Genomic DNA, 25,828 nt, shown 5'->3' with positions numbered 1-25,828 from the left:
ATTGGTGCTCAGAGGTCGGGTTATTTGGCCCAAGGTCACACAGCCTGGGAGTGGTAAAGCTGGGCTTGGGAGGCACATGGCTACCTGGAGCCTGTGCCCTGACCAGACACCAGAGGCAGCACAGCAAAATAGCTCAGAGCCAGGGTTCCCGGGCCACCCCCCAACTGTGCCCCAGTGCCCACACCTGTTAAGTGAGGATAAACATCCTCATGGGATGATGGACTCTCAATCAGTTAATATAGCTAAGCTTCCTCCAACAGTGCCCAATACATTGTAAATGGTGTTTATTTACCATGGCCATTCTTATTGTTATAGTTATGGCTGAGCAGGGGTGGGGAGAACCATCAGGGGACACTGGAAACATGGACTTGGATGTGGGGGAAGGGACTGTGACTGACCTCCTCCCTGAGGAAGTTACCTTCAAATTCTCCTCGGGAACCAAAGGGGTCGCGGTAGCTCTCGATGAACCCGATGTAACTGGGGGAGAGAAGGGCAGAGGTGGAAGAGGGGCAGGCAGGAGGGGGCAGGTGGGGTGGAGCTGGCACCTCACCTCTCCACGATGGGGCCTTTGTCCTGGATCCAGAAGCGGGAGCCCCTCTTGTGGGCCTCGATGGAGCCCTGGGTGAAGCTCTCTATATACTGGGCCAGCATCTGCCCCTGGTGGCTGTTGGCTGCATACGCCTGAGTTGAGCGGGGGTCAGTCAGCCTCGGGCCACCCACCCACCTCCACACCCGCTCTGCTGCCCAGAGGGGTCCTCAGCCCACACCCCTCAGCCCGCAGCCAGTCCAACCTTGGCTTTCTCCAGCTGCTCCACCACCTTCTGGAGGATGGGCGCGTAGTCCCCCCGGGTCACCTGGAAAAGGCTTCCCCGGAATTCGTAGCTCTTCAGCTTGGAAGTCACCTCGGAGTCCAGGGAAGGCTCTGGGGAAAGAAGGTGTCACTCAGAGAAAAGGCTGGAGAAAGAGGCCTCACTCAGAGAAAGACACCTCAGCCGGCTTTTCCTCATAGCACTCTTTCACTCTAAGATTCTCAATGGCTCCCTGTAGCCAACAGACATGAGCATAAACTCTCATCTTCAAAAATATATATATCAGCCGGGCATGGTGGCTCACGCCTGTAATCCCAGCACTTTGGGAGGCTGAGACGGGCGGATTGCCTGAGGTCTGGAGTTCGTGACCAGTCTGGCCAACATGGTGAAACCCCGTCTCTACTCAAAATACAAAATTAGCCGGGCATGGTGGTAGGCACCTGTAATGCCAGCTACTCAGGAGGCTGAGGCAGGAGAATCACTTGAACCCTGGAGATAGTGGTTGCAGTGAGCTGAGATCGTGCTGCTGCACTCCAGACTGGGCAACAGAGAGAGACTCCATCTCAAAAAAAACCCCAAAAAACAAAAAAACAAAACACCAAAAAACAAAAACAAAACCCAAAAACTAAAAAACAAAAATATATGTATCACATAACATGTGCTTTCCATGTGTTAACTCCTTTAAGCCTCACTCCAACTCTGGGAGGAGGTGGAAATTATCATTTCCATTCCACCGATGGGAAACTAAAGCACTGAGAGCTTAAGTGGATAGCCAGTGGCAGATTGGATTTAAAAAGACAGCCACATACCAAATGTAATCGACAGTCCCATGGGGAGACAAGAGGGTGACTGGGAGGAGGAGTTGTTACGGTAGCAGAAGGGAGCTGGAGAAATGCCCAGGAGGGAGCAGAAGGGAAGCCTGGGGCTAAGCTCACCTGAGCCAAGCACAGAAGCCAGCCGCACCTCATAGTGGGGCTTCCCTTCTCCATCGACCTCTTTGAAGAGTCGGGTGTTGTAGGCACTGAGGTTCTAGAAGAGACCAGGGCAGGGGTTGAGAGTGAGGTCTGGAGAGGGCAGTGGGGTGGGAGGAAGGAAAATGGATCACCCCTGGGGGAGAAGGCATGGAGGCAAAGCAGGCTGGGCCTTCTGGGTTGGCTGGGAGCAGGAGTGGGAGATAGTGGGAGTGGGCAGCCCAGGGCCGACTCTCCTGCTCTGCTTGGGACACTGTGCACTTCCACTAAGCACTGACTCCAACCACTGTGCCAGGCACTGCATGGCCTCTGCGAACCCAGGGCTACTGGAGGTGGGTACCACTTCACAGACATGGAAACTGATCACATGGCTGGTGAGTGGCTGAACTGGGAGTGCCACTGACAGATGGACCCCAAAGCCTCACACCCCTGTGGCCTGAGGTCCTGGTTCTTTGCCCTGCCCTGAGGCTGTCATTAGGCTCTACAGCCTGGGGTGGGCAGGGGTGGCACCTTCCCTAGTACGCAGGGAGTAGTCAAGCAGAGACCCAGGAGTGGTCACCAGTTGTGAGGGGGCTGGGACTAGGAATCTCACCAAACCTCTGCTACCTTGAGCTCCCCTAATCCCAAACCTGTGAGTCCAGAAAGTCTTGGGCCAATTTGGCATCTTCCATGGTACAATTCCCAGAGAAATAGGTGGTGATTCCCTGTTGGGGAAGAGAGGGGACATGAGAAAGAGGCGTGGCCGAGGTCAGGGCTGCAGGGACGCCATCTTCCCAGGCTTTCTGCCCCTCCCTCCTTCCAGCAGCCTCTACCACTTACCCCTCCATCTACCTCCAGGGGAAAAAGTTATAAAACAAACAAACAAACAGATGCTCATCTCCAGTGTTGCTGCAGCCCTGCCCAGGCCTCTCTCAGGCTGGCCCACCCCTAAGGCTTGCCAAGGTCCTCATCCCATGCAACAGATGCGGCCTCCAGAGGTGGGAAACCTGGGACCCCCCTCCTTCCCTGCCATCCCCTCCTCAGCTCCCTCCACCTCCAGCTTTCCTCTCCTTCCCTCCATCAGCACATGGCATCCTGTGTACAGAATGTCAGATCTGGGAGGGCATTCAGAAAGCATTCGACCCAACCTGCTTACCATTCTACAGATGACAAAACTGAGGCCTGCAGTGGGGAGCAGCATTGCCTCAGGAGTGTGAGGCAGAGCCCACCGCCTCCCCATCCCGTGTCCTTCCCTCTTTACCAGGTGGCCTTGAAGGATTCCCTCCGCTGCCTGTCCCCTCGGGGGAGTCAGGGGCCTCACCTCCTTCCCCAGCCCGAGGTGTCGAAGCCTTGGCTCCAGAGAAAACATAAGCTCCCCGCAAGTCTGCCAGAGACCCCTGACTTCTTCTGGGTGCTGCTGAGCAGCCTCACTCCCTAGGATCACCCGTTCCAGCTTTTCCTGCAGGGAAAGGGAGGCCAATGGCCCAGTCACACCACCCAAACCTGCCTTCCAGAGCCTCCCTATCCACTCCCAAGCTCTTCTCCTGTGGTCTAACAGCTCTGGCTCGTTGTGCGGTCTGTGGACCAGCAGCACTGGCAGGGCCTGAGAAATGTCAAGCCTCCATGTGTTGGTGGCTCATGCCTATAATCCAAGCACTTTGCGAGGCAGAGGAGGGAGACATGCTTGAGGCCAGGAGTTTAAGACAAGCCTGGGCAACATAGAGAGACCCCATCTCTACAAAGAATAAAAAAAATTAGGCTAGACGCAGTGGCTCATGCCTGTAATCCTAGCATTTGGGGAGGCCAAGGTGTGAGGATTGCTTGAGCCCAGGAGTTCAAGACCAGCTTGGGTAACACAGTGGGATTCTGTCTCTACAAAAAATTTTTAAAATTAGCCAGGCGTCATGATGGCAGGCATCTGTGGTACTAGCTACTCTGGAAGCTGAGGATGATCACCTGAGCCTAGGAAGTTGAGGCTGCAGTGAGCTGTGTCCGTGCCACTACCCTCCAGCCTGAGTGACAGAGTGAGACCCTATCTCAAAAAAAGAAAAGAAAAGAAAATTTAGCTGATGTGGTGCTGCATACCCATATTCCCAACTACTTGGGAGGCTAAGCCAGAAGGATCACTTGAGTCCAGGAGGTTGACGCTGAAGTGAGTCATGATCACACCACTGCACTTCAGCTTGGGTGACAGAGCAAGACCCTGTCTCAAAGAAAAAATGTCAAATCTTGGGTGCACCACAGACCTGCTGAATCAGATGCTGCATGTCAGCATGACTGCCAGGTGACTTGTGTGCATATTGAAGTCCCGGCTCTTATACCTGCTGTAAGAACCACCTCTGCCCTAGATAGGCTCAAGCCTCATAACCCTGGGAGGGATGCCCCCAGCCCAGCACTTCCCGCTGTTCCTGGTGATGACCAACAAGCTCCATTTTTGAGAGTACCTAAATGTTCACAGAACACTTCCACATCTCGCCCTTGTTCGGCCTGCAGATCTGCAGTCAGGGACAGCTGTGCTTTTCCTTTATACACGAAGAGGCCGCAGCACCCAGTGAGGCTGGTGACAGCCACAGTCATGCAGGGTGGAAGCGACAGGGTCCATGCTCTGCTCAGGGCTTCTGACACTCCAGTTGGGGCTCCTTCTACTGCATTCTCCACCCTTACCCCACCAGCCCCCATCCCCACCTTCCCCAACCCTCCCTTGGCTCACCTTGGGCAAGTTGGGAACAAACTTCGTGTCACCAAAGGACTTGTAGTTGCCCATGTTGGAGTAGACACCCGCGGCATAGACCAGGAACGCCTGAGGGGGAGGCAGGAATCAAAGACCCAGGAAACACAGCCTCCCTGACCCCAGCGACACCTCCTCCCGAGATAAGAATGCCCCAGCAGAGCCAGTGTGGGTGAGGCTGGGAAATGTGTGGGCAGGACCCAGGTCCTGGGAAGCCCCAGTCTGTCCCACACTTACTTTCACAGACCCATTTTCACACCCCCGTTGTCTGGCCTAACTGATCTTCTGGGCAGTTCCCAAACACATCCAAGCATTCGTCTGCCTTTTCCCTCCCCACCCCAGCACCCTCTCAGCCACCTGAGGCTACTGTGTCCTTTAAGGCCCAGTTCCAGCACCACCTCCCTCTTTCTCCAGAGCCTGTCCTCAGCATCTGACCTGTCAGGCAGCTGGCCTCGGAAGCATCACATGTTAGAGCTGGAGAGGCCTTAATCATCTATCTATTCTGTGGCTTCTGCTGGCCCCAGATCTTCCTCTGGTAACAAGACCTCAATCCTCCTTTTGTGGGTGGGAGGGTGGGGGATCTCCCTTCCCCCAGCTCCAGGGGTGGGCATGTGACCTGGCTCAGCCAGTCTGAGAAACCACCATCCTTGGCTACAGGATGGACACAATGCTCAAGCTGGCATAAGAGAGCTACCCAGGACATTTCCCATTGGCAAAGAGCCTCTGTACACCAGGGATCATCAGGCCTGGAACCCCTGGAGCTCCCCTCCAGGAGTGAGAAAAGCAAGCAAGCTGAGAGATGAAGACTGCATCCCAGTGGTAGCACTGAGTCCCTGAGTCCAGCCATGCCCGAAACTTCCTCTAGACCTGGACTTTTCAATCATGTGACCCAAAAATTCTCCTTTTCATGTAAGCCAATTTGAGCTGGGTTTCTGCCACTTGCAAACATATGAATTCCCCTGAATGGCCGGGCGTGGTGCCTCACGCCTGTAATCCCAAGCATTCTGGGAGGCCGAGGCAGGCAGATCACGAGGTCAGGAGATGGAGACCATCCTGGCCAACATGGTGAAACCCCATCTCTACTAAAAATACAAAAATTAGCTGGGCATGGTGGCGCATGCCTGTAATACCAGCTACTCGGGAGGCTGAGGCAGGAGAATCGCTTGAACCAGGGAGTCGGAGGTTGCAGTGAGCCGAGATTGTGCCACTGCACTCCAGCCTGGTGACAGAGCAAGACTTCGTCTCAGAAAAAAAAAAAAAAAAAAGAATTTCCCTGAAAATAGTAACGCTTGGGTTGCACCTTTCCATTTATAAACATTTCCACAGATACTAGCTCTTTTAAGGAGTAAGCCAAGGCCTCAAGATGGAAAGTGAATGCCCAAAGTTCAAAAGAGGTAGAATAAACAGTACGTCAGCTCAGAGAGAAACAATCCAATCCCTTTATTTCACATATAGAAAAACAGGCCATATTCTCGTACATTCTTGGTGGGAATATAATGCAGTGAAGCTTTTTTAGAAGATGACTTAACAGAATCAGTCAATTGTAAATGTACAGAGCCTTTGACCCAGCAGTTCTCCTTCTAGAAATAGATCCTCCTCACATGTGTGCACAAGTATGCTCACCACGGCACTGTTTGTAAGAAAAACAGGACAAGCTAAATGTCCAGCAATGAAGATTAAATTGATTATAGTGTACACTGCTGTGGAATGCTTTACAGTCAATAAAAAAGAATGAGGTACATTTAAATGTACCCCATTCTCCAAGTTCTCCAAGACATGGCATTCAGTGGAAAAAGTAGGACACAAAGCAGGAAAAGAACATTATCTCATTTCTATAAAAGAGAAAATAAGGAACTGATTCACCATGCATATACACATAAGGGTATGTAATACACAGATGGGATTGAAAAGGCTGTAACCAAGGCCGGGCACAGTGGTTCATGCCTGTAATCCCAGCACTTTGGGAGGCTAAGGCAAGTGGATCACTTGAGGCCAGGAGTTCAAGACCAGCCTGGGAAACATGGTGAAAACCCATCTCTACTAAAAATACAAAAATTAGCCCGGCATGGCGGCACATACCTGTAGTTCCAGCTACTTGGGAGGCTGAGGCATGAGAAGTGCTTGAACCTGGGAGGTGGAGGATTGCAGTGAGCCAAGATTACACCACTGCACTCCAGCCTGGGTGACAGAATGAGACTCTGTCACAAAAAAAAAAAAAAAAAAGAGAGAGAGAAAGAAAAGGCTGTACCAGCCTCAGTGGGTTACCTCTGAGGAGGGCACTGAGAATGAGTGACCTTTGTGTTTTCTTTTGTGTCTTTCTGCATTGCTGCAATGCACTAAGAATTTGTGTATTACTTGGCCAATACATCTAAAAACAAAAACCAAGGGACAGGCAGAACATTCTGCCCAGGGCCACACAGTGTGGTAGAGAAGAACTGGTCCTGAACTCAGACCTCCTGATACCTACTCTGGACTCCTTCTTCTGCCTTCCCTGAATCTCCACCACAGTTTCTTTTGTTATAATCACAGCAGCCATCATTTATCTTGAAGTCAGGCACTGTTCTAAGTGGGTCATCACAACACTAAGAGGTACAGACATCCCACATGCATATTTTACAGATGAGAAGACTGAGGCTCCAGAGAAGGGAAGTGCCTGAATTTGTAACCTTTGGTCTAATCCTCCACCCACCCCTTGAAAGAGATAGACATTTGCATCCTGGTCTTTCACACCCAGAAGCCACTCAGGAAATGCGGGTTGGCCCAAGAGAACTGACCTGATACTCCTCCTCGGTAAGGCCCTCAGCCAGGGCATGTTGGCGCAGCTGGTCGGGGTCCTGGGCGCAGAAGAGGCGGCTGAGCAGAGCATAGATGTAGGGGGCCTCGGGGGAGGTCTGAAGCAGCACAGCCAGGCCTCCGTACCAGGCGGCACGGGACAGGTGGTGGGCATAGAGGCGCTCTTTGGGTGACAGCAGGCGGAAGGCCTCACGGCAGTCCAGGCTAGACACGCCAATGTCATTGGGCAGGATGTACTGGGTGTCCGCCATGGGCCCTGCTGAGAACCATCACTGTCATCACAGCTGTTGTTTACCCCACACCAATTGCATACCTGGCTCTGAACTCTTATGATCTCATTTAATCCTCCCAAAAGCCCATGTGGAAGGGAACACTATTGTACCCATTCACCAGATATGCTAACTGAGGCTTAGAGAAGGTGAGATGACTCACCCAAGGGGTCACAAAATACACTGGACCGTATTTGGTCTATAGTTCCTAAACCTTAAAGATTGACTCTAAGGTCAGGCATGGTGGCTCACACCTGTAATCCCAACACTTTGGGAGGCCAAGGTGGGTGGATCACCTGAGGTCAAGAGTTCAAGACCAGCCTGACCAACATGGTGAAACCTCCTCTCTACTAAAAATACAAAAATTAGCCAGGTGTGGTGGCAGGCACCTGTAATTTCAGCTACTGGGAAGGCTGAGGCAGGAGAATCACTTGAACCCAGGAGGTGGAGGCTGCAGTGAGCTGAGATCGCACCATTGCACTCCAGCTTGGGCGACAGAATGAAACTCCATCTCAAAAAAAAAAAAAAATAGATTGACTCTAACTACCTAGTATTACAGATGGGGAAACCGAGGGTTCAGAGAGGCTGAGAGCCTTGCCTAATCCCACAATGGAGACATCAGCAGCAGAGATCCTCGCCTCTAGGCTCCCAGCCCAGGCCCCTCCCTGCTTCCTTGTTCAGTATTCTTTTTTTGCGACGGAGTCTCACTTCGTTGCCCAGGCTGGAGTGCAGTGGCATGATCTGGACTCACTGCAGCCTCCGCCTCCCGGGCTCAAGCGATTCTCCTGCCTCAGCCTCCAAAGTAGTTGGGACTACAGGCGTGCATCACCACGCCCAGCTAATTTTTTGTATTTGTGATAGAGATGGGGTCTCGCTATTTTGTCCAGGCTGGTCTCGAACTCCTGGCCTCAAGCGATCTGCTTGCCTTGGCTTCCCAAAGTGCTGGGATTACAGGCGTGAGCCACCGCGCCTGGCCTTTGTTCAGAATTCTTGACACTTTCCACTGTGCTCACAAGGATAAAGTGCCAGGTCGCCAGCTGGAAGTCTCAGCCTTTAGCCAGGACTCGGCCCCAGACTCCTAAAAGTCAAGTCCATTGCTTCACTTTTCTGCACCTCCGTTTCCACCTCTATAAAAGAGAGAATAACCCCAATATTACCAGGTGGGTGCGCCAATCAGATGAGGTCGCCCTGGACGGAAAGTATCCACAGCAATAAATGATTTTCCTTGAACCTGTCCTATTCTCATCCTCTAACTGCCTCTTCCTTGGCCCTCCATTCTCCTGCTCTCTCCCTGTGCTCCACCAGGGAAGCCACGGAAGTTCACAACCAGAAGAAAACCCATTTTACAGATAGGGAAACTGAGGCTTGGAAAGGCCAACAATTTACTGAAGGTCTGACAGCCCCGTTGGAACCCGGGGATTCCCCAACCCGGGGCATTCTCCCCGCCACGCCCCGTCCCGGCTGGGCCAGCCTCCCCGCCCTGCCCCGGACTCCAGAAGCTCCGCCCCAATAGCACATCCTCAAGGTTCGGAAAGGGCTGTTAACTCTTTGCTCGCCGGAGCACTCCTTGGCCTCGAGGGCGGGGTGAATTTGGAGGGGGTACTGGAGAGTGGGCAGAAAGGGAATGATTTTGCGCTCAGTACAGATTCGCCTTGGTCCCCCGGGATGACACGCTTTGACCCCAAAAGCCCAGGCACCGCGCCTCACCTGCAGCAGCTCCTCCGTTCGCAAACTCACTTCCTGCTTCCGGCTCCCCCATTCAGTGGGGCTCTGCGAACCCCGCCCCCCTTGGCCAACTGCCTGGCCTCGGGGTCCGGATGGGCGTCAGTACCAGCCAATAGACGTGCCAGGACGAGTTTCTCGGCTCTCTGGCTCCCGCCCCCAGGCGCTACGGGGTGGCGCGCGGATTGGCCCTGCGGGCTCGGCCTTTTGTCCGCAGGCCGCACACGCGCCGGACCGGGTACCTCTGTGCCCGGCCTGGCCGCGGCCTAGTCCCGGCAGACGGGACTGATGAGGTCACCAAGCCCAGGCCGAGACGGCGCGGGTGTCAGGGACTTGGGAATCCCCCTCCCCCTGTCCCGATCCCGCTTTCCTTTGGGGTTTCACCCCAGAGGACCCGGCGTCACTCTTGCAGGTGGGAACCTACACAATAGGAGTAATGTGGCTCCACCTTCCTCTCGGGACTCGGGACCTGGGGGTGGAGACTTGGAAGTTGCAAAGCTCTCGGTGCCGGGAATCGGGGCTACGGTCGAGTGGGCTCGGGCCAGGGCTGAGGTGGTCCCACCCGTGTAGGGGCGCGGAGAAACGCCTCGAGTGCTTCACTGTACCACCATCCACCCGCCACGGGCCTGGAAGCAGCCGCTAAACATTCCCGAGCCTCAGTTTCCTTAGCACAACAGGCTGGCGGTTTCCTGGTGCTTGCCAGATGCCTGATGGATGAGAAAGCCTCCTGCGGCCCCGAAAGGGAGTCCAGAGCAGCGGCGGTCCCGCGGTCCACTTTTACAGGTCTGGACGGACTCACAAGACCACGGTCTGGGTGGGGCATGCGGAAGGGCCTAGGCCGAGTGGGAAGTAGAGGTGAGGGCCCAGGGTCAGATGGGGTGTGGAGCGAGGTTGTCTGGGAGTCTTGGCTTTGTGAACCGGAAAACCAGTTTGATAATTGAATCCAATCCAGAGATATTGTAAGTTGTGATGTGTTGACTGCAGTGCCGCTCCCTATAGTTGCGTAGGGTGACGGACGTGTGGGTACTGAAATCCCCCACGGTCTCCTTGCCAGCCCGCGTCTAGGCCAGACAGTGTCTGCTTACCATAGATACAAGTTTCTCATCCACAAAGGTGCCCAAGGCCTTGCTTGACACAACAGTGTTACAAGCTGTTAGCTTTGATGATGACTTGTTATGTGGGGGAGTTCAACAAGTTGGTCATTGTCCTTAGGAAAGTCACCCCTCTTCTTTCCTGTGCCTCCGTTTTCATTGTCTTTAAAATGGGTATAAAGTTAGCTGACAGGTGAAGTTGAAATGTGCACAGGTAAGGGAGGTAGTGCTGCCCACTGCCAGCAGGGGGCAGCTCAGGCAAGGAAAAGATCCCAGTGCTCTCGGGACCCCCAACCAAGCTACGTGATCACATTTTTATGATCACAGATAACATGAGCGTGTACTGAGGTCCCTTGCTAGCAGTTTGGCATGGAGGACCTCATTTAATTCTTGCAAAAATCCTGAGGTATCATCACTTTACCCATTGTACAGATAGGGAAACTGAGGCTAAGAGGTTCACCGACTCCTGTAACACCACACAGTTCAGGTGTCCCTGGCCCCAACATACAGATACACACACACAGTTACTCACATGGAGCAGTCTATCACTGGAGTCAGAACTCCCCAGCCTTGGCTCTTCCCCATGGGAATGCAAAAGGGGTCAGTGAGGAGCAACACTTATGAATCAACTGTGTTACAGGTGCTCTCCGTATATTCACAACCACCTGGCGAGGTAGCGACTGTTACCCCTTTAGCATTGAGGAAACTGAGGCTCTAAGGGCTGGCAAAGGCAGAGCTGGGACAAGACCGGAGCTCTCTGACCCCCTCCACCAATACCTCTGAGTCTTCCCCAGCATCTAGGGTGGTGCCCTTTGCTGGTCTTTCCTCCTAGGGTCTGAGGTTCCCCACTGGAAAGGGGATCAGAATGTTCCCCTGCCTGGTTCCCAACAGGGTCAGAAGAGAGAACTTGGAAGAGTTGGATTTTGAGTGCTTTGTGTGTTGTGTGTATGTTGAGGGGAGAGAAGTTGGAATGCTCCCACACCTCCTGCAGCATCCCCACCCTCCCCTTCGCCCCCACTGCAGCAGTGCTATGCTCTGGAAGCAAGAATCTGATCACACCCTCCTCCTCTCATCACATGTGGGTGCCCTCTGTCTTCTCAGTAGCCCAGGTCTGATCTCCCTGGCCGCAACCAGCTGTGTGGCCTTGGTCAGGTCCATCCCTCCCCTTGGAATCTGTACTTCCCTAGGCTCTGCCATCTACTGGGGACGATGCCCAGGTCAGGCCTATACTCAGAGCCTTCTCTTTGTCTCCAGAATAGCCGTCTACCTGTCTTCCTGGCTCACTCCCCGCAGGAATGGTCTGGGGCAACCCCAGCAACACACCCACCTGTGGCCAGGATGAACAGGAATCCAGTTCAGGCTTGGCTTCCATGGCAGTCAAGGCCCACCAGGCCCCAGCAACCTTCCCCACCCCCATCCCTTTTTGCTGCCCCCCTCCACACCGGGCACGTTCCCTGCCACACCATGCTGTTCCCCTCACCTGGGCTGCCCTCCCAACTCCTCCCTGCCTCTGGAGATGCTCTGCCATTCAAGACTTGGCTCAGGCTCCAGGTCCTCCCTGGGCCTTCTAGAGCCCCTGGTTCTCACTTCTCCAAACACTTCCAGCCTGGCTGATAGCCCACTGCATCCTGGCCTGGGGTACAGGTGGCCAGCACAGGTGTGGGGGTCAGCTTCCAACACAAGCACAGGTAGGTCCCTCTGCAGACCGTGGGCTGCGAGAGGCCCGGCCTTGCCCACTGCAGGGGCCCTGCGCAGGTCTGCGCATGAAGCAGGTGGGTGTCCACCAATCTAGTATCCAAAACCCTGCTTGGTTCACCCCCACCTCTGTTGAAGGAAAGCAACACTGTGATGGAGAGGAGCAGCTATGGATTCAAATCCTGGCTTGGCCACTTTCTAGTTGTGTGACTTGGTGCATCTGCCCTCATCTCCTCAGAGACAGAAATGGCAACACCTCCCTTCTTGGGTTACTATGAGGATTAAATAACAAAACCTCCAAGAAGCAGAGCCCGGTGTCTGGAGAGTGCTCAATGGACGTTGTTATTATTATCATCATCAGCACAGTGCGGGGCACGTGGTGGGCATTCAGGGATGATGGCCCTTGTGTCACAGCCGACACTTGACCAGTGAGTCCTCTCTCCTCCCTTTGTTGACTCCTGACCATCCACAAATGAGGTTCAGAATCCTCCATCCAGCATCTTCCCTGGTCACATGGTCCCAACCTTTTGCTCCACCCCCTTCGCTGTCCCCTGCCCGCAGTCCATGCTCCAGCCAACCTGACTCTGTCCCTGGATTCCTGGCTTACTGACACCTGAGCCTGTGCACAGGACCTCCCTTCTGTATAGAGCACGCTTCCCATCTTGTAGACTCAGAGGGTTCCGAGCAGCCATCGAGGCTGAGCTCCTATGACACCTCCTCTGTGAAGCCTCCCTCGCTTTTCCATTACCAGTGAGGCCTGCCACAGCCAGATTCGTACTCTGATCCTGGCACACATGAAGCTGTGTTGCCATTTGGTAACAGTCTGTCCTCCACTAGACTGTGAACTCTGCCAGGTGGGGAACCAGGTCTGATTGCCTCTGTGTCCCCAGATACCACTTAGCATAGATTTGAGCCCATAGTGGCTATCCGCAAATGCTGGGCCCAGCCTGCCACCCACCCACCACTCACTCAGGGGTTGGAGGCATTGCACGCATGCGGGGCACATGGGGCTTGTGGGGGCAGCTGAGCAGCGAGGTTTATAGAGGAACCCAGGGAGGCAGCAGGAAGGATGAGTGTCTGAAACTGGGTTGGCAGGCTCAGGGCATAGCCAGCCTAAGCTGGGGATCAGAGGCCCCTGGCCCCTTCACTCCCCCAGGGGCACACAGTGTCGGCGGCACGATGTGGGATGCCCCAGGAAGGGCAAGGCCATGGGGCTGGGCTTTCCTCCATCGACCCAGGACAGAGCTGGTGCTGAAGGCCCCATGAGCATGACTGGGGTGGAGATCTTGGGGACCTCCTTGGGGGGCCACAGTTGGGGGGAAGGGCACAGCCCATCCAACATGTCCATCTGGTGTGGCTGTGCCAGCAGGGAGTGTCCCACATGCAGAGCTCCCTCTGGGCTGCAGGAGGTGGGGACCTGGGTGGGCAGGTGGACACAGCAGCAGGGGGCCCCAGGGAGCCTAATCCAGCGGGCCCTGGAAAATGAGGCGGATGCAGCCATGCTCGCCAGTAAGCCAGGCCCCACAAAAGGGGCAGGCGGCATGGAAAGCGTGGGTGCCGTGGGGCAGTGGTGTCTGGGCCCAGTAGCGGGCAGTCTTCTCAGAACAGACGTGGCCGCAAGGTGCAAAGGCATGGCTAGGCGGCCCAGGGTCCAGGCAGAGGCCGGCCTCCTGGCCAAGCCACAGAGGCACATAAGGCCCCACGAGGCGGCAGAGAGGACATTCGCGCTCCTGGGGGCCCCGCTCCCGCCGGCAGCCCCAGCCGTGGTAGCCGTGGACGTGCCCGCAGCGGACGTAGACCCAGGGCTGCTGTTTGTCGGGCGCTGTGCGGCCACGGGCTGGGCTGGGGAAGGCGAGAGTGCTGAGGCCCACGGGGCACTGGGGCCGCGCTGCATTTGCCTCCTGCCGCTGGGCCTCCAGTTGCTTCAGTGTGGGAGCCCGCAGCAGCCCCGCCGGTGTGCGCCACAGTAGTGTGGCCCCACACAGGTCGATGAGAGAGCCGTCCTGCAGCACGTTGGACTCGTTTTCCACCTGCCAGAGGCAGTAGAAGGGCCTTACTGCCCAAGAGGCCCCCACCGAGCCGCGGGTCCATCCCACGGAGCCTCCCTGGAGAGGACACCCTGGCTGGCAGGGCAGGCAGGGCAGAGGAGCAAGGCAGGCTAGGAGGCCAAGTGGGCAGGCAGGTGCACCCCGGGCACATGCTGATCCCCCCTCCCAGCGGGGCATGGGCCTTGGTTTCCCCATCTGTCTAATCAAGAAGTCTGACCCAGACAGAGTTTTTCTAAAATAAGATGTTTTCTGAAGTGCCCCCCTCCTGACAGAGGCAGGAAAGGCCTCTAACGAGGAATGCTGGGTACTTAGCTCAAAGCTAACAGGGAATGCTGGGTACTTAGCCCAAAGCAGCTGTCCCAGTAGTTACAGTTAAAAGCAAAAACTCAGGAGCTAGGCTGCCCAGGCTGAATTCTGGCCTCACCATTGACTGTGTCCCTTGTCGAGTAACTTAACCTCTCTCCATCTCAGTTTCCTCATCCTCAAGATAGACTGCACCTTCCAGCATCTCAAGTGGTTCTTGTGAAGATTAAATGAATCCATCAGGCCGGACGGTGGCTCACGCCTGTAATCCCAGCACTTTGGGAGGCCGAGGCAAGCGGATCACCTGAGGTCAGGAGTTCCAGACCAGCCTGGCCAACATGGTGAAACCCCATCTCTACTAAAAATACAAAAAGTTAGCCGAATGTGGTGGCTCATGCCTGTAGTCCCAGCTACTTGGGAGGCTGAGGCAGGCGAATCACTTGAACCCAGGAGACGGAGGTTGCAGTGAGCCGAGATCGCGCCATTGCACTCCAGCCTGGGGGACAGAGTGAGACTCCACCTCGAAAAAATAAATAAATAAAAACTAAATGAATCAATCAGTTTAACAACTTAGAACAGTGCATGGCAAATAGTGCTCAAGAAGAGTAGGCTTGTGAAACATTCACATGCATCGTTTTAACAAACAATGCTTCCCCAGACCTCCCCACAGAGTTGACGCTCTACAAAGAAAAGCCATGCTTTTCTCTGAGGTTTTGCACCTCCTTGGCCAATGTGCTCATGCCTGGGAAGAGCAGTGCATGGCCCGTTTGAGGAGCACGGCCATGTGACCTTGGGCAGCCCCTGCCTCTCTCTAGGACTCCCTCCTGGCTCCTAACGTCAGCTCTCTGATCTGCACCACAAGGAGCTGCCACTAACACCTGTGTCAGAACTACTGTAAGGGCCCTTTCCTCCTGGGAGAGGAGAACAGTGCTAAACCTGTCTGAACGTGACAGACATGCTACAAACTGCCAACCCTTTAGGCTATAAATTGCTCACACATGGGCCAAGTGTCACTCTCATAAGAAGGTGTGATTTTTTTTAAGCTGCCAGCAGCCTTGAAGCCACCTGGGACTGCACAGTATGTCTGTGTGTGCCTTGATCGCATCACCCCCTGGACCTCCAGTGGTATGCATGCTATGCTTGGGGACCCTGGTCTGTCTGCCTGTCTGTGGGACAAGTGGCTTATGCTAAGAACTCCCTGGGCCTGGGATTCCCCGATATGGAGTCTGTTGGGGCTCCCTGGGGCAGAAGGACTGGAGATCATCTCCTGGCTTGGGCAGGGGGATGAGCAGCTTGTGAGGGCCTGGCAAGGATAGGGGTGGGGAATGGAGCGGGTCACCTACCAGCTTGCCCCGCTGCTGGGCTGAGCGGCTGTCCCGCAATGTGTACACATTCCCACAGACCGAGATCTCCCGCCAGACACCGGGGGCTGAGTCCTCGGAGAATCCGCCTGCCGGGTGCATCACCAGGACTCCATTGGTGGTCAGTCCATCCATCAGGCCATCTGGGGTCCGCCATTTGGCCGCTCGCTCCTGGGACCACATGAGGGATCAGATCACATCCCCCAGGGGCCCCCCAGCAGGCCATGTGCCAGAGGCACTGCCCCCCACCCTCAAGTTCAGAGGCGGCCCAGAGAGGACTGGCATTGAAGCTGCATGACTTGAGTGTCTCTCTGGGCCTCGCTTTGCTCATCAGTTAGGTGGGGTTGCTAAGCCCTACCAGGACCATCATTTGGATTACTGTGGGCTGGTTCATCACCTCAAGATGCTGCACCTCCCAAGCCTACCCCTTGCCTCACAGATGAAGAGTTGGTCCCTTCCTGGGGCTCACTCACTCCAAGGAAGATGTTGCTAGAGGCGTCGAAGCCAGCGGCATAGATGCGGGCAGTATAGGGTGGCCGGCGGTCACAGAGGATGCGGCAGGCATAGCGGGAGATGGTGCTCTGGGCAGAAGGGCCCTCAGCAGCCCCTCCTCCAGGGGACGTGTCTGTTACCACGAAGTCAATCATGTTCTCTGTGGAGCGGCCGATCTGTGAGGACAGGGAGAGCAAGCAGGGACTGTATGTACATAGGGGACTCTCATGGGCCTTCCCTTCCAGAGTACCAGCAGTGGCTCTGTATGCAAGGTCACCAAAAAAAGGAGGCTGCCAGGCCCTGGGGAGGGGCAGCACCAACTCCTTAGGCCCTCTAGGCTCCCAGGTGGGGTCTCCAAGTCCAAGAAGCCATGGCCTGGAGCAGCTTCTCCTTCTCTGTTGCCCCCACAGCACTAGGGATCGCCCCATTCAATAAATACGAGTTGATTTGCTGATATAAGAGGGTGCTCAAATGTTAGCAGCAGATAGTGACTTCTAAGTCACTATCTGCTATATGCAAGCCACCATGCTAAACATTGTATATGCAATGCCTAAGTTAATCTTCCCGTGGGGTGGGTACTATTATGGGCCTCATTTTACAGATGAGTAAACCAAGGCCCAGAGAACTTAAGTGATGCTTCCCCAAAGTCACCCAGTGGTAAGTGATGGAGCCAAAATCTGAACCCAGGCATTAGGCCTCTCACACCTGAACTCCTGAGCTGTGTGACCTCCCACAGTCTAGGATTCTTGAGTTTGATCCTTGATACGGCCACTGACTTGCTGTGTGACTCTGCAGTCAACAGCCCACACTGGGACATCCTGCTTCCTTGTCTGGAGAGAAGCAACTTTCCAATGGCCTCCCAACCTGTAGCCTCACCTGAAATGCTTGCAAAGCCTAGAGGCCTGGTGGCCTGGAGGTGTGTGGAGAGGCCTGAGCATACCTGGAACATGTCTGTGTCGCTATCATGTGTATACTCCACTATGACCGAGTGGCTCCGGGACAGCGTGTACGAGATGCTGTGCTGACCACGGTTACTCAGTGCCTGCGGGGAGAAAAAAGTCACTTGCCAGGGTGTGCAGCCATGATAAGTGTATGCCTTGAGCAAGCAGCTGGAGCTCAAGGCCCAGCAGCCACTCCCTGGGAAGGGGACAGCTCCTGCCTTCGCAGAGGGTGGACAGTGCAGCAGGTGTTTCACATGATTTAAGCCCTACAGTCACCCTAAGGATGGGGTTATCAGGCCAGGCACGGTGGCTCACGCCTGTAATCCCAGCATTTTGGGAGGCTGAGGTGGGCGGATCACTTGAGGTCAGGGGTTCAAGACCGGACTGGCCAACATAGCGAAACCCTGTCTCTACTAAAAATACAAAAAAAAAAAAAAATTAGCTGGGCGTGGTGGTGCACGCCTGTAGTCCCAGCTACTTGGGAGGCTGAGGCAGAAGAGTGGCTTGAACCCAGGAGGCGGAGCTTGCAGTGAGTTGAGATCGCGCCACTGTACTCCAGCCTGGGTGACAGAACGAAATTCCGTTTCAAAAAAAAAAAAAAAGAATGGGGTTATCGTTCCATTTTAGAGTTGAAGGAACTGCAGGTCAGAGAGAAACTGGCCTAAAGGCACACAGCTGGAAATATCAGAGGCTGAATTCTAACCCAAATCCTCTAAAGCCAAAGGTTTTTCCTTTACCATTGCAGTATGACTGTCACCTCCCACTCTCTGAACCTTGGCTGCCTCTAAAATGGTGCAGCTCATTTCCACCCATTTCCATTTCCATTGGATGGAAATAAGCAGTACCATCTTAGAGGGAGCCAAGGTTCAGAGAGGTCCGGTGGTTAAGGAAACATTTTGCAAACTGTAAAGAACTGTGCACACTGCAAAGGATTTTTCATCACCATTCTCGGGTGGCCCAATAAGCAGTGAGTGATGACACAAAGTGGGCTCCCCTGTTAAGGTGGGGGGGCTGTGGGCAGGTAGGACCTGGAAGGCCAAAGCCCTGGGCCTTGGGCAGGAGGGCAGGACCTCAGGTCTACGGGTCAGTTGCTTGCCTTGGAGACGAGCGGCGTGGAGATGTGGTGCATGACGTCTGGCTTCACCCCGTTGGCATGCGGCCGGCGGCTCAGTGCCAGGCGGCTTCGCCGGCGGCCCTTGTCCCCACTTGCCAGACACCCATTGTAGCTGTAGATGTCGGGGGTTAAGAAGAAAGGGTTGCAAGAGGAGAGAGAGAAAGAGGGAAAGTGAACCCCTGATGAGACTTGGAGGAAACTGCCAACTTCTGGGCAGATCCTACCTTAATAAACAAGCTCTAGAAGCACCTGAAACTAGAAGACCCTACAGTAACAAATTGGTACCTTGGGGAGTGGGGGGGGGGGGGTCAGAACAGTTTCAAAAGCACTTTCATTCAGTTAACCAAGTATTTCCTGGACACGTGAGCCATGCCTGGATGGCTGCTGTGCACTGGGGCAGTAGAGGTGACCACCACAGGTCAGTTGTGGGCCCTCAGTGGAGGGGTTCCTCAGCTTCTCTAGGAACCTAGGTGCCACCTGCCACACCCAGGCACAAGCCAAGGATGCCATAAGCCTAGAGGAAGAAAAGGGAATTCTGGCCCTAGGATCAGGTTTCTGGGAGAGGGAACACCTCTACTGGGTTTTGAAGAACTAGAAAGGGTTCACCTGTAGTAAACTGTCACTTATCACACCACTACTCAGAACCAAAATGAAAGGAAAAAATGACCCACAATGCCACTACCTCCATACGTCCATACATGTCAAATTTCCACCTGCCTTTCCAGCTCTTGTCTGGAGGGGATGGTTGTGAGAGGCACAGAGGGGGTGAGGCATAGCTCTCATCGCTGCCATGCGCTGCTGCCTCCGTGTTCCTGGCCTTCATGTTATCAATCACCTAATGGAATCTGTGCAATGGCCTGCCAGGCAAGTGGCTTTCTGCCCATCTTGCAAATGAGAGAAATCAAGGCTCAGGGAGGTAATGTGACTTGCCTCTGGCTAGTAGTTGAAAATATCCAGATTTGAGCCCAGTCTCTCTGACTCCAGAAGCCTCTCTAGATGGAGGCTCACCCTAAGCAAAGGGCCCAAGGCTGGCAGGGTCTGATGAGATCAGGGAATGGTGGCTTTGGTGGTGAAGTATGTGGGGGAGATGACGCTGGTGGGAGGGCTCTGAACTCCAGGCTGAGGACATTATTCAGTAACCAGTGGGGTGCCAGGAAGGTCTGGGAACAGAAAGTGACAGGACAAAGAGCTGCCAAACACAGACAAGGCCACTTGAATCAGAATCTTCTAGTGAGTTTGTTAAAATCCAGATGAGGCTGGGTGCAGTGGCTCACACCTGTAATCCCAGTACTTTGGGAGACCGAGGCGGGCAGATCACCTGAGGTCAGGAGTTCAAGACCAGCCTGGCCAACATAATAAAACCCCGTCTCTACTGAAAATACAAAAACTAGCCAGGCATGGTGGTGGGTGCCTGTAATCCCAGCTACTCAGGAGGCTGAGGCAGGAAAATCTTGAACCCAGGAGGTGGAGGTTGCAGTGAGCTGAGATCGTGCCACTGTACTCCAGCCTGGGCGACAGAGCAAGACTCTGTCTCAAAAAAAAAAAAAAAAAAAAACAACCCAGATTCCCTGGTCGCACCCATTGCGACTGTGATTCTGTAGGCTTGGAGAGGGCCTGTCAATGTGTATTTTCAGTGCCCTCCAGCCAGCTCTGATATGCAGCCAGTGTGGACTCTGCTCTGCAAGGGGGCTGACAGGAGGGCCCATACCCATGGGTCTGCAGCCTCCCACATTAGTGGCCTTGCCTTGGGCTGGAAAGCCAGTCCTGCCTTTGGGATATGAAGCAGCTGCTTTTCCAAGGCAAGTTCTCCCAAGGGAGACATCACTTTTGCCCTTGTGAGCTCTTCCCACACATGGGGGGGCAGGTCTTGAGGTGGGACAGTTCAGGACACAGGCTTGGGACACAGATGGGCCTGGCTTAAATCTGGCTCTTCCACTTATCACATGACCTCTGTAAAATGGAGCTAATTTTTTAGGACCTACCTCGCAGGTTCATTTTGAGAACTAAATGAGACGAAGCATTGAAAAGTGCTTGGCACAGAGTTTGGCGTATTTATAGGAGGCCCTTGATAATTGTTCACTATTGTTGCTTTTTTTTTTTTTAAAGCACCTGTCAACAAACAGCCATTTAAAAAAAAAAATCTTAATGATAATATAGCTTATCAAATAGTTTCTTTAGGACTGATGGCAAAGAGAGGCCAAAAAGAGACCTGGATGGGGGAGGAGGAAGAGGGTCTGTCCCTGGGTAAAGATCTGAGTGGATGGTACAGGGATCCTGGTCAGGCGAAGACCAGTAAGGGATGAGGTTGGCCAGGCCGCCAGATCACGTTGCTTCCTCTCTCCTGGCCTTGGCTTTCTCATCTGCAGTGTGAGGGTCAGCTGTGGCTTAGTGAAAGTGCACTAGACCTAGAGTAAGAAAGACCTGGGTCCAAATCCCAGCCCTGCCACTTACCAGCTGTGTGCCCTTGGGCCAGTCACTTCCCCTCTCTGAGCCTCGGTTTCCTCACCTCCTTCCTCACAGCATCTTTGTGAAGATTGAAATGAAATAATGTCCATGAAAGGGCTTGGCACAGGCCTGCCTCCCAGAACACTCGATATGTGCTAGGCACTGTTCTATGTACCTTACAGAAATCACCTCATTCATTCCTTCCGACAACCCTCTGAGGAAGGGATTATTATCATCTCCATTTGCAAAACAGGGGAAACGGAGGCACAGGGAAGTTCAGCAACTTGCAGAGGCAGGATTTGAACCAAGCAGTTTTGCTGGAGAACCAGAGTTCTTCACCCCACACCACACACACTAGATGCTTTAGGAAAGGCAGCAGGTGTTAACGTTTTTCTCATCTAATCAGGAAGTTGGGTGGTTAGAGTTGTCTCAGTAATTTGTGAAAAATGGGAAGATAAAATAATAATTATGAATTGAGGTGGGTTTGGTCAATTTTGTCTTTCAGCTAGGAAGGGGAGGAGGGACGAACAGCAGAAGGCCCTATGTGGGAGGAGGAGGGGTCGGGGCCCTTGTTGTGGCTGCGTTGGGTGGGTGTCTGGTGCTTCACCCCTCCTAGGCCAGGGATGCTCACCCCAGGACGATGAGTTCACCATACTTGATGGGCTCCTCGCCTGGCTGCGCATCTTCACCGCGAGAGGAAAGAACGCAAGAGCCCTTGTTCCCCCGGTGCTGGAGGTCTGAGGTTCGGGGGGACCCCACTTCAGGGTTTCCTTCCAGCACCATTCTGGGCAGAGGGGGAGAGAAAAGAGCTTTGCAGGTTCCCACCCCAGCCCGGCTCAATCCCAGCTGCAGCCTGCTGCAGGGCCGCCTAGGCTAAGGCAAGGGTGACCTTTCACCGCCTCTACTGCTATGGCAACCACTTCCCCTCTGCCTCCTCTAAACTGCCCGAGGTTGCTGGGATACCAGGGAGGGGTGGCACAGTCAAGAGGGTCAGGATATTCAGTGGTGCCAGAGGGATGGACCAACTTGGGGTGGCCAGAGGCTGCTTTTTGGCCAAGATCCCAGTCTGGGATGTGCTTCAAAGAGGGGCGCCCCATGAGTTGGGGGCCCTCACCCCTCATCTCAGACTCAGTTCCTGGTTATAGCTCTTAGCCTCTGGACCTCTGATTTAGCCTCTCTGACAGGTTCTTTGAATCTACCTGTCCATCTGAATCTTTCTGCCCCTTTGAGGTCTAGGCCTCTGTCTGTCCATCTGCTTTCTCAATGACTCTCTGTCCTCCCAGCCGCTGTCCTTTTCGCCGTCTCTCTCCCCCTACTCCCCGTCTCTGCCTGTCTGCCCGCCTCCGCCTCACCATCTGCCTCAGTCTCCCCATCTCGGCCTCCCCCTGCGGGCAGGCCAATAGACTCCTCCTGGGTGTGCGCTCTTCCCTCCCTCCCTCAGGTGTCTGTCTGCGTCCCCAGCCGCCCGGGTCTCAGGAGGCCTGTGGAAGCGGCGCTCCCCCCTCGAGCTCGGGCTGCAGCACAGCCGTCTCCCGCAGGCAGCCCGTTTGGAAAACATCCCCGCGCCAGAAGGACCGCGCCGGGGCAGGCCCGCGCCCCGCGCCCCGCGCCCCGGGCGGGCAGAACGAGAACCGCGGCCCAGCACCTACGCAGGTCCACACCCGGCGGTCCCTCCGCACAACATGCGCGCGTGCACGGCCCCGCAAGCCCCGGGCCCGGACGGCGCAGAGACCACCCGCACCCGCGACCGCAGGGACGCGCGGGCGCGCAGCAGCCACCGGCGCCCGCCCTCGGACCCACTCCCTCCACCACCCCCAGACACGCAAACACGCCCCCCGCGCCCGCCGGGGCCCGCCCGGCGCAGCCCCCGCCCCCTCCGCCCCGGCGGCCTCACCTGGCCACGCTCCGGGCCCCGCTGGGCGCCGCTCCCTCCCCGCCTAGCCCCTGCTCGGCCCCGGGCCGCTGCGGCGGGATGGGCCCGGCCCGCGGCGGCTCCGCGCTGCCTCGTCACGGGGACACCCGGGGCCGGGGGAGGGGGATGAGCGCGAACAGCCACGCTCCGCCCCCTGTCCGGAGGCCCCGCCCCATTCCCCCCGCCCCCTAGGAGAGCCCCGCCTCGCTCCAGACTCCGCCTCTTGCGGCGATGCTTAGCCCTCGTCGGCGGAGCTCCGCCCCTTCGCAGGAGACCACGCCCTTCCCCTGGCACCGCCCTCTGACCAGGGAAGCCCCGCTCTCCACTTCGTCTGAGGGACTCCCTTGCCCCTCCTAGCCGGCTCAGGACTCCCCCGTAGTCTACGCGACCCCTCCCCCATTTCAGACTCCCCAGACTCCGCCTCCATTTCCGGGGACTCCGGGGTTCTCCCAGAGACCCGGGCGCCCCGTCTCCACCGTAGGTCAGGGCCCTCACACGGCGCTGGAGACCCCTTCCCCAGCCTTAGGCCCGGGGACTCCCCACCCCCAGCTCCGACACCCCGCCTCCCTTCTAGGGACGCCACGCAATTAGAGGAGAGGAGGAAAATGCTAAAGGCAAAGGGGGTGTGCGGCAGCGGTGGAGGCCGGGGAAAGCAGCTGCAGTTGACTAGAGTCGCAGACCTGTCTTCCAGCGCAGCTCGGGCACCCCCCATTCCCCTCCCCTCAATCCCCTCCCCTCCGCCAGGATGCACACACCATCCGATGTGCTGCAAAGGAAAGAGACTTTTGGGGGAGCACAGCCCCTTCTGGGCCTGGGGCTTGCGAGAGATCTGTCAGTGTACGTTAGGCGCTGTGCGCTGTGCTTTGAACAAATTAAACCCTTTACTTTAATCCTGGGAGGCAGGAACGATAGTTGCCCATTTTACAGATGAGGAAATAGATTTACAAAAGTGACTTGCTTGTTGTAGTTTGCTAGAAACGGGCCAAGAGAGAATCTCAGCTGTATGAGTGGCTTCAGTCTCAACTCCTAACTTCGTACCTTGTCGTTCTGACTAGGAATGGAGCCTCAGAGGTGCAGAAAAGAAACCTTGTCTGCATCAGGTAAGGTCCCTATTGCTCAGTACTCTTGGTCTGGAACTGTAACTAAAGGCTGAATTATAGTTCCAGATCAAGTCTTTGGTCTTGTGGGTGGCAGTGGGGGTGTTTAATGAGAAAATCAAGGAAGACTGCACAGAGGAGGTGGCTTTTAACATCCATCATGAAGGATGCATGTTTAGTTTGCCTAAACATTCCTGAGAGGGAGCCGCTGCCACTCCCACCCCCACAAACTTGTTGCACCTGAAGCTCCCCATCTACCAGACTCCCCTGGGGCTCTACTACATCCACCCCGATAATTCCTCCACCTAAAAATAGCCAAAGATACCAATTGCTTTGCCAACTGTTCTGGGGCCCAGCGGCTAGATGAAACAAGAAAGCAGCCGACGGCACATCCTTTAGGGGAAAAGACACTCGTTAGTCACAGAGAATCTCCCTGCGAGACTCCCACCAAGCAGGCCACCACCAGACCGCTGCGCTGCTGGCTGCAGGTCACACAAACCCTGTGACACAGGATAGCTGCCCTCACTGATGCCTCCAGAGGCCTCCATTGTGCTGGGTGTGCATGGGGACCCTGGGACAGCCTCACTCCCTTGTGTACCCCCAGCTTTTATTTATTTTTTATTTTTTATTTTTTTTTTTGAGACAGAGTCTCATTCTGTTACCCAGGCTGGAGTACAGTGTCATGATCTCGGCTCACTGCAACCTCCGCCTCCCAGGTTCAAGTGATTCTCCTGCCTCAGCCTCCTGAGTAGCTGGGATTACAGGCGCATGACAGAACACCTGGCTAATTTTTGTATTTTTAGTAGAGACAGGGTTTCACTATGTTGGCCAGGCTGGTCTCGAACTCCTGACCTTGTGATCCGCCCACCTTGGCCTCCCAAAGTGCTGGGATTACAGATGTGAGCCACTGCACCTGGCCAACCCCCAGCTTTTAATGCATTGCCTGCCAGAGCAGGTCCTCAGTGAATATATACTGAATCCCTGTTATAATCCCCAGTTTACACACCAGGAAGCCGAGGCTCAGGCAGAAGAAGAAACTTGCCCCAGGTCACAAGCCAGTCTGATGCAGAGCTGATGCTTCACAGGAGCCCCAGTGCTTCCACCTGACACTGGACTGCATGGAGGAAGGTCTGAGAGGGATCACCAAGACTCACTGGAGGAGGAGGCAGGGATTTCTCCTGGGGCAGTACTGGGATTGGAGCTGCATGGTGGCACAGCCAGACCATCAGACCTCAGGGAGCCTGAGGTGGGCCCGATACCAGGATTGCCCAAGTAAGGGAGAGGAAGGGAGAGTTAGGACACCAGTAGCAGATGCCTAAGTTCCAACCTTGGCTTCTGGCTCTAAATCCAGCGCTCTGCTCCAAGAACTCCAGCTTCTTAATCTCTCTAAGCTTCAGTTTCCTTATGTGTAAAATGGGAATAATAATGATACCTACGTGTAGTGAATAGGATTTTGCAGTATTGCTTTGAAATTCCTTTGTCAACCCTCCCTTTTCTCTCTTCAATCTAGATCTTGTCCCTGTTGGTTCAAAGAAAGGGACAAAGAAAGGAATAAAATAGAAACTTTATTTCTTTTTTTAAATTTTATTATTATTATACTTTAAGTTTTAGGGCACATGTGCACAACGTGCAGGTTTGTTACATATGTATACATGTGCCATGTTGGTGTGCTGCACCCATTAACTCGTCATTTAGCATTAGGTATATCTCCTAATGCTACCCCTCTCCCCTCCCCACCCCACAACAGTCCCTGGTGTGTGATGTTCCCCTTCCTGTGTCCATGTGTTCTCATTGTTCAATTCCCACCTATGAGTGAGAACATGCGGTGTTTGGTTTTTTGTCCTTGCAATAGTTTACTGAGAATGATGGTTTCCAGCTTCATCCATGTCCCTACAAAGGACATGAACTCATCATTTTTTATGGCTGCATAGTATTCCATGGTGTATATGTGCCACATTTTCTTAATCCAGTCTATCATTGTTGGACATTTGGGTTGGTTCCAAGTCTTTGCTATTGTGAATATTGCCACAATAAACGTATGTGTACCTGTGTCTTTAT

At 54.6% G+C, this 25,828-nt stretch overlaps 2 protein-coding genes and 1 long non-coding RNA gene across 6 annotated transcripts in view; 1 reads left to right on the top strand and 2 right to left on the bottom strand.

Annotated features, from left to right (window-relative positions):
• The window catches only part of DPP3 (dipeptidyl peptidase 3), a 26,110-nt gene extending 16,663 nt beyond the window's left edge, over positions 1-9,447 (bottom strand). The window contains exons 1-9 of one of the 3 annotated variants that reach the window (XM_032153547.2): positions 9,257-9,447; positions 7,262-7,539; positions 4,470-4,559; positions 3,081-3,218; positions 2,410-2,484; positions 1,745-1,838; positions 792-922; positions 551-681; positions 419-477 (exon numbers count right to left, since the gene is read on the bottom strand). In XM_032153547.2, the coding sequence (XP_032009438.1) occupies positions 419-477; positions 551-681; positions 792-922; positions 1,745-1,838; positions 2,410-2,484; positions 3,081-3,218; positions 4,470-4,559; positions 7,262-7,539; positions 9,257-9,308 (1,048 nt within the window). In that variant the 5' untranslated portion in view covers positions 9,309-9,447. Of the gene's footprint in view, positions 1-418; positions 478-550; positions 682-791; positions 923-1,744; positions 1,839-2,409; positions 2,485-3,080; positions 3,219-4,469; positions 4,560-7,261; positions 7,540-8,706; positions 8,723-9,256 lie in introns of those variants that run through there. The other 2 variants (XM_032153548.2, XM_058438965.1) reach the window with 2 other exon arrangements.
• LOC131383499 (uncharacterized) lies at positions 9,447-25,828 on the top strand. Its single transcript, XR_009213566.1, has 4 exons — positions 9,447-10,054; positions 14,577-14,749; positions 23,729-23,773; positions 24,768-25,828. It is a non-coding gene; the product is annotated as an uncharacterized LOC131383499 (long non-coding RNA).
• Positions 11,888-22,845, bottom strand: PELI3 (pellino E3 ubiquitin protein ligase family member 3). Of its 2 annotated transcripts, XM_032153549.2 has the most exons (8): positions 22,656-22,845; positions 21,393-21,545; positions 20,768-20,839; positions 18,299-18,428; positions 17,202-17,303; positions 16,243-16,437; positions 15,752-15,940; positions 11,888-14,087 (listed from the first exon to the last, which is right to left on the bottom strand). In XM_032153549.2, exons 2-8 carry the CDS (start codon positions 21,542-21,544, stop codon positions 13,518-13,520), a joined length of 1,410 nt encoding a protein of 469 aa, XP_032009440.1. In that variant the 5' UTR covers position 21,545; positions 22,656-22,845; the 3' UTR covers positions 11,888-13,517. The 2 variants fall into 2 exon arrangements, with proteins under 2 accessions (XP_032009440.1, XP_032009441.1); XM_032153550.2 differs by lacking the exon at positions 20,768-20,839 and having other exon boundaries at positions 22,656-22,844.

This window comes from Hylobates moloch, unplaced genomic scaffold, assembly GCF_009828535.3.
Source record: "Hylobates moloch isolate HMO894 unplaced genomic scaffold, HMol_V3 SCAFFOLD_5, whole genome shotgun sequence".
NCBI lineage: Eukaryota > Metazoa > Chordata > Mammalia > Primates > Hylobatidae > Hylobates > Hylobates moloch.
This window is presented reverse-complemented; position numbering and strand designations above follow the sequence as displayed.

Bases quoted from the DNA above. Each gene is read 5' to 3' on its own strand.
- PELI3 (XM_032153549.2), bottom strand. From the start codon at position 21,544: ATGGTGCTGGAAGGAAACCCTGAAGTGGGGTCCCCCCGAACCTCAGAC. The intron at 18,429-20,767 runs GTAAGTGGCAGG...CGACATCTACAG, and splicing joins GGCCCAAGGGCACACAGCTG to CTACAATGGGTGTCTGGCAA. The intron at 17,304-18,298 runs GCAAGCAACTGA...TTCTCCCCGCAG, and splicing joins CCACGCCGCTCGTCTCCAAG to GCACTGAGTAACCGTGGTCA.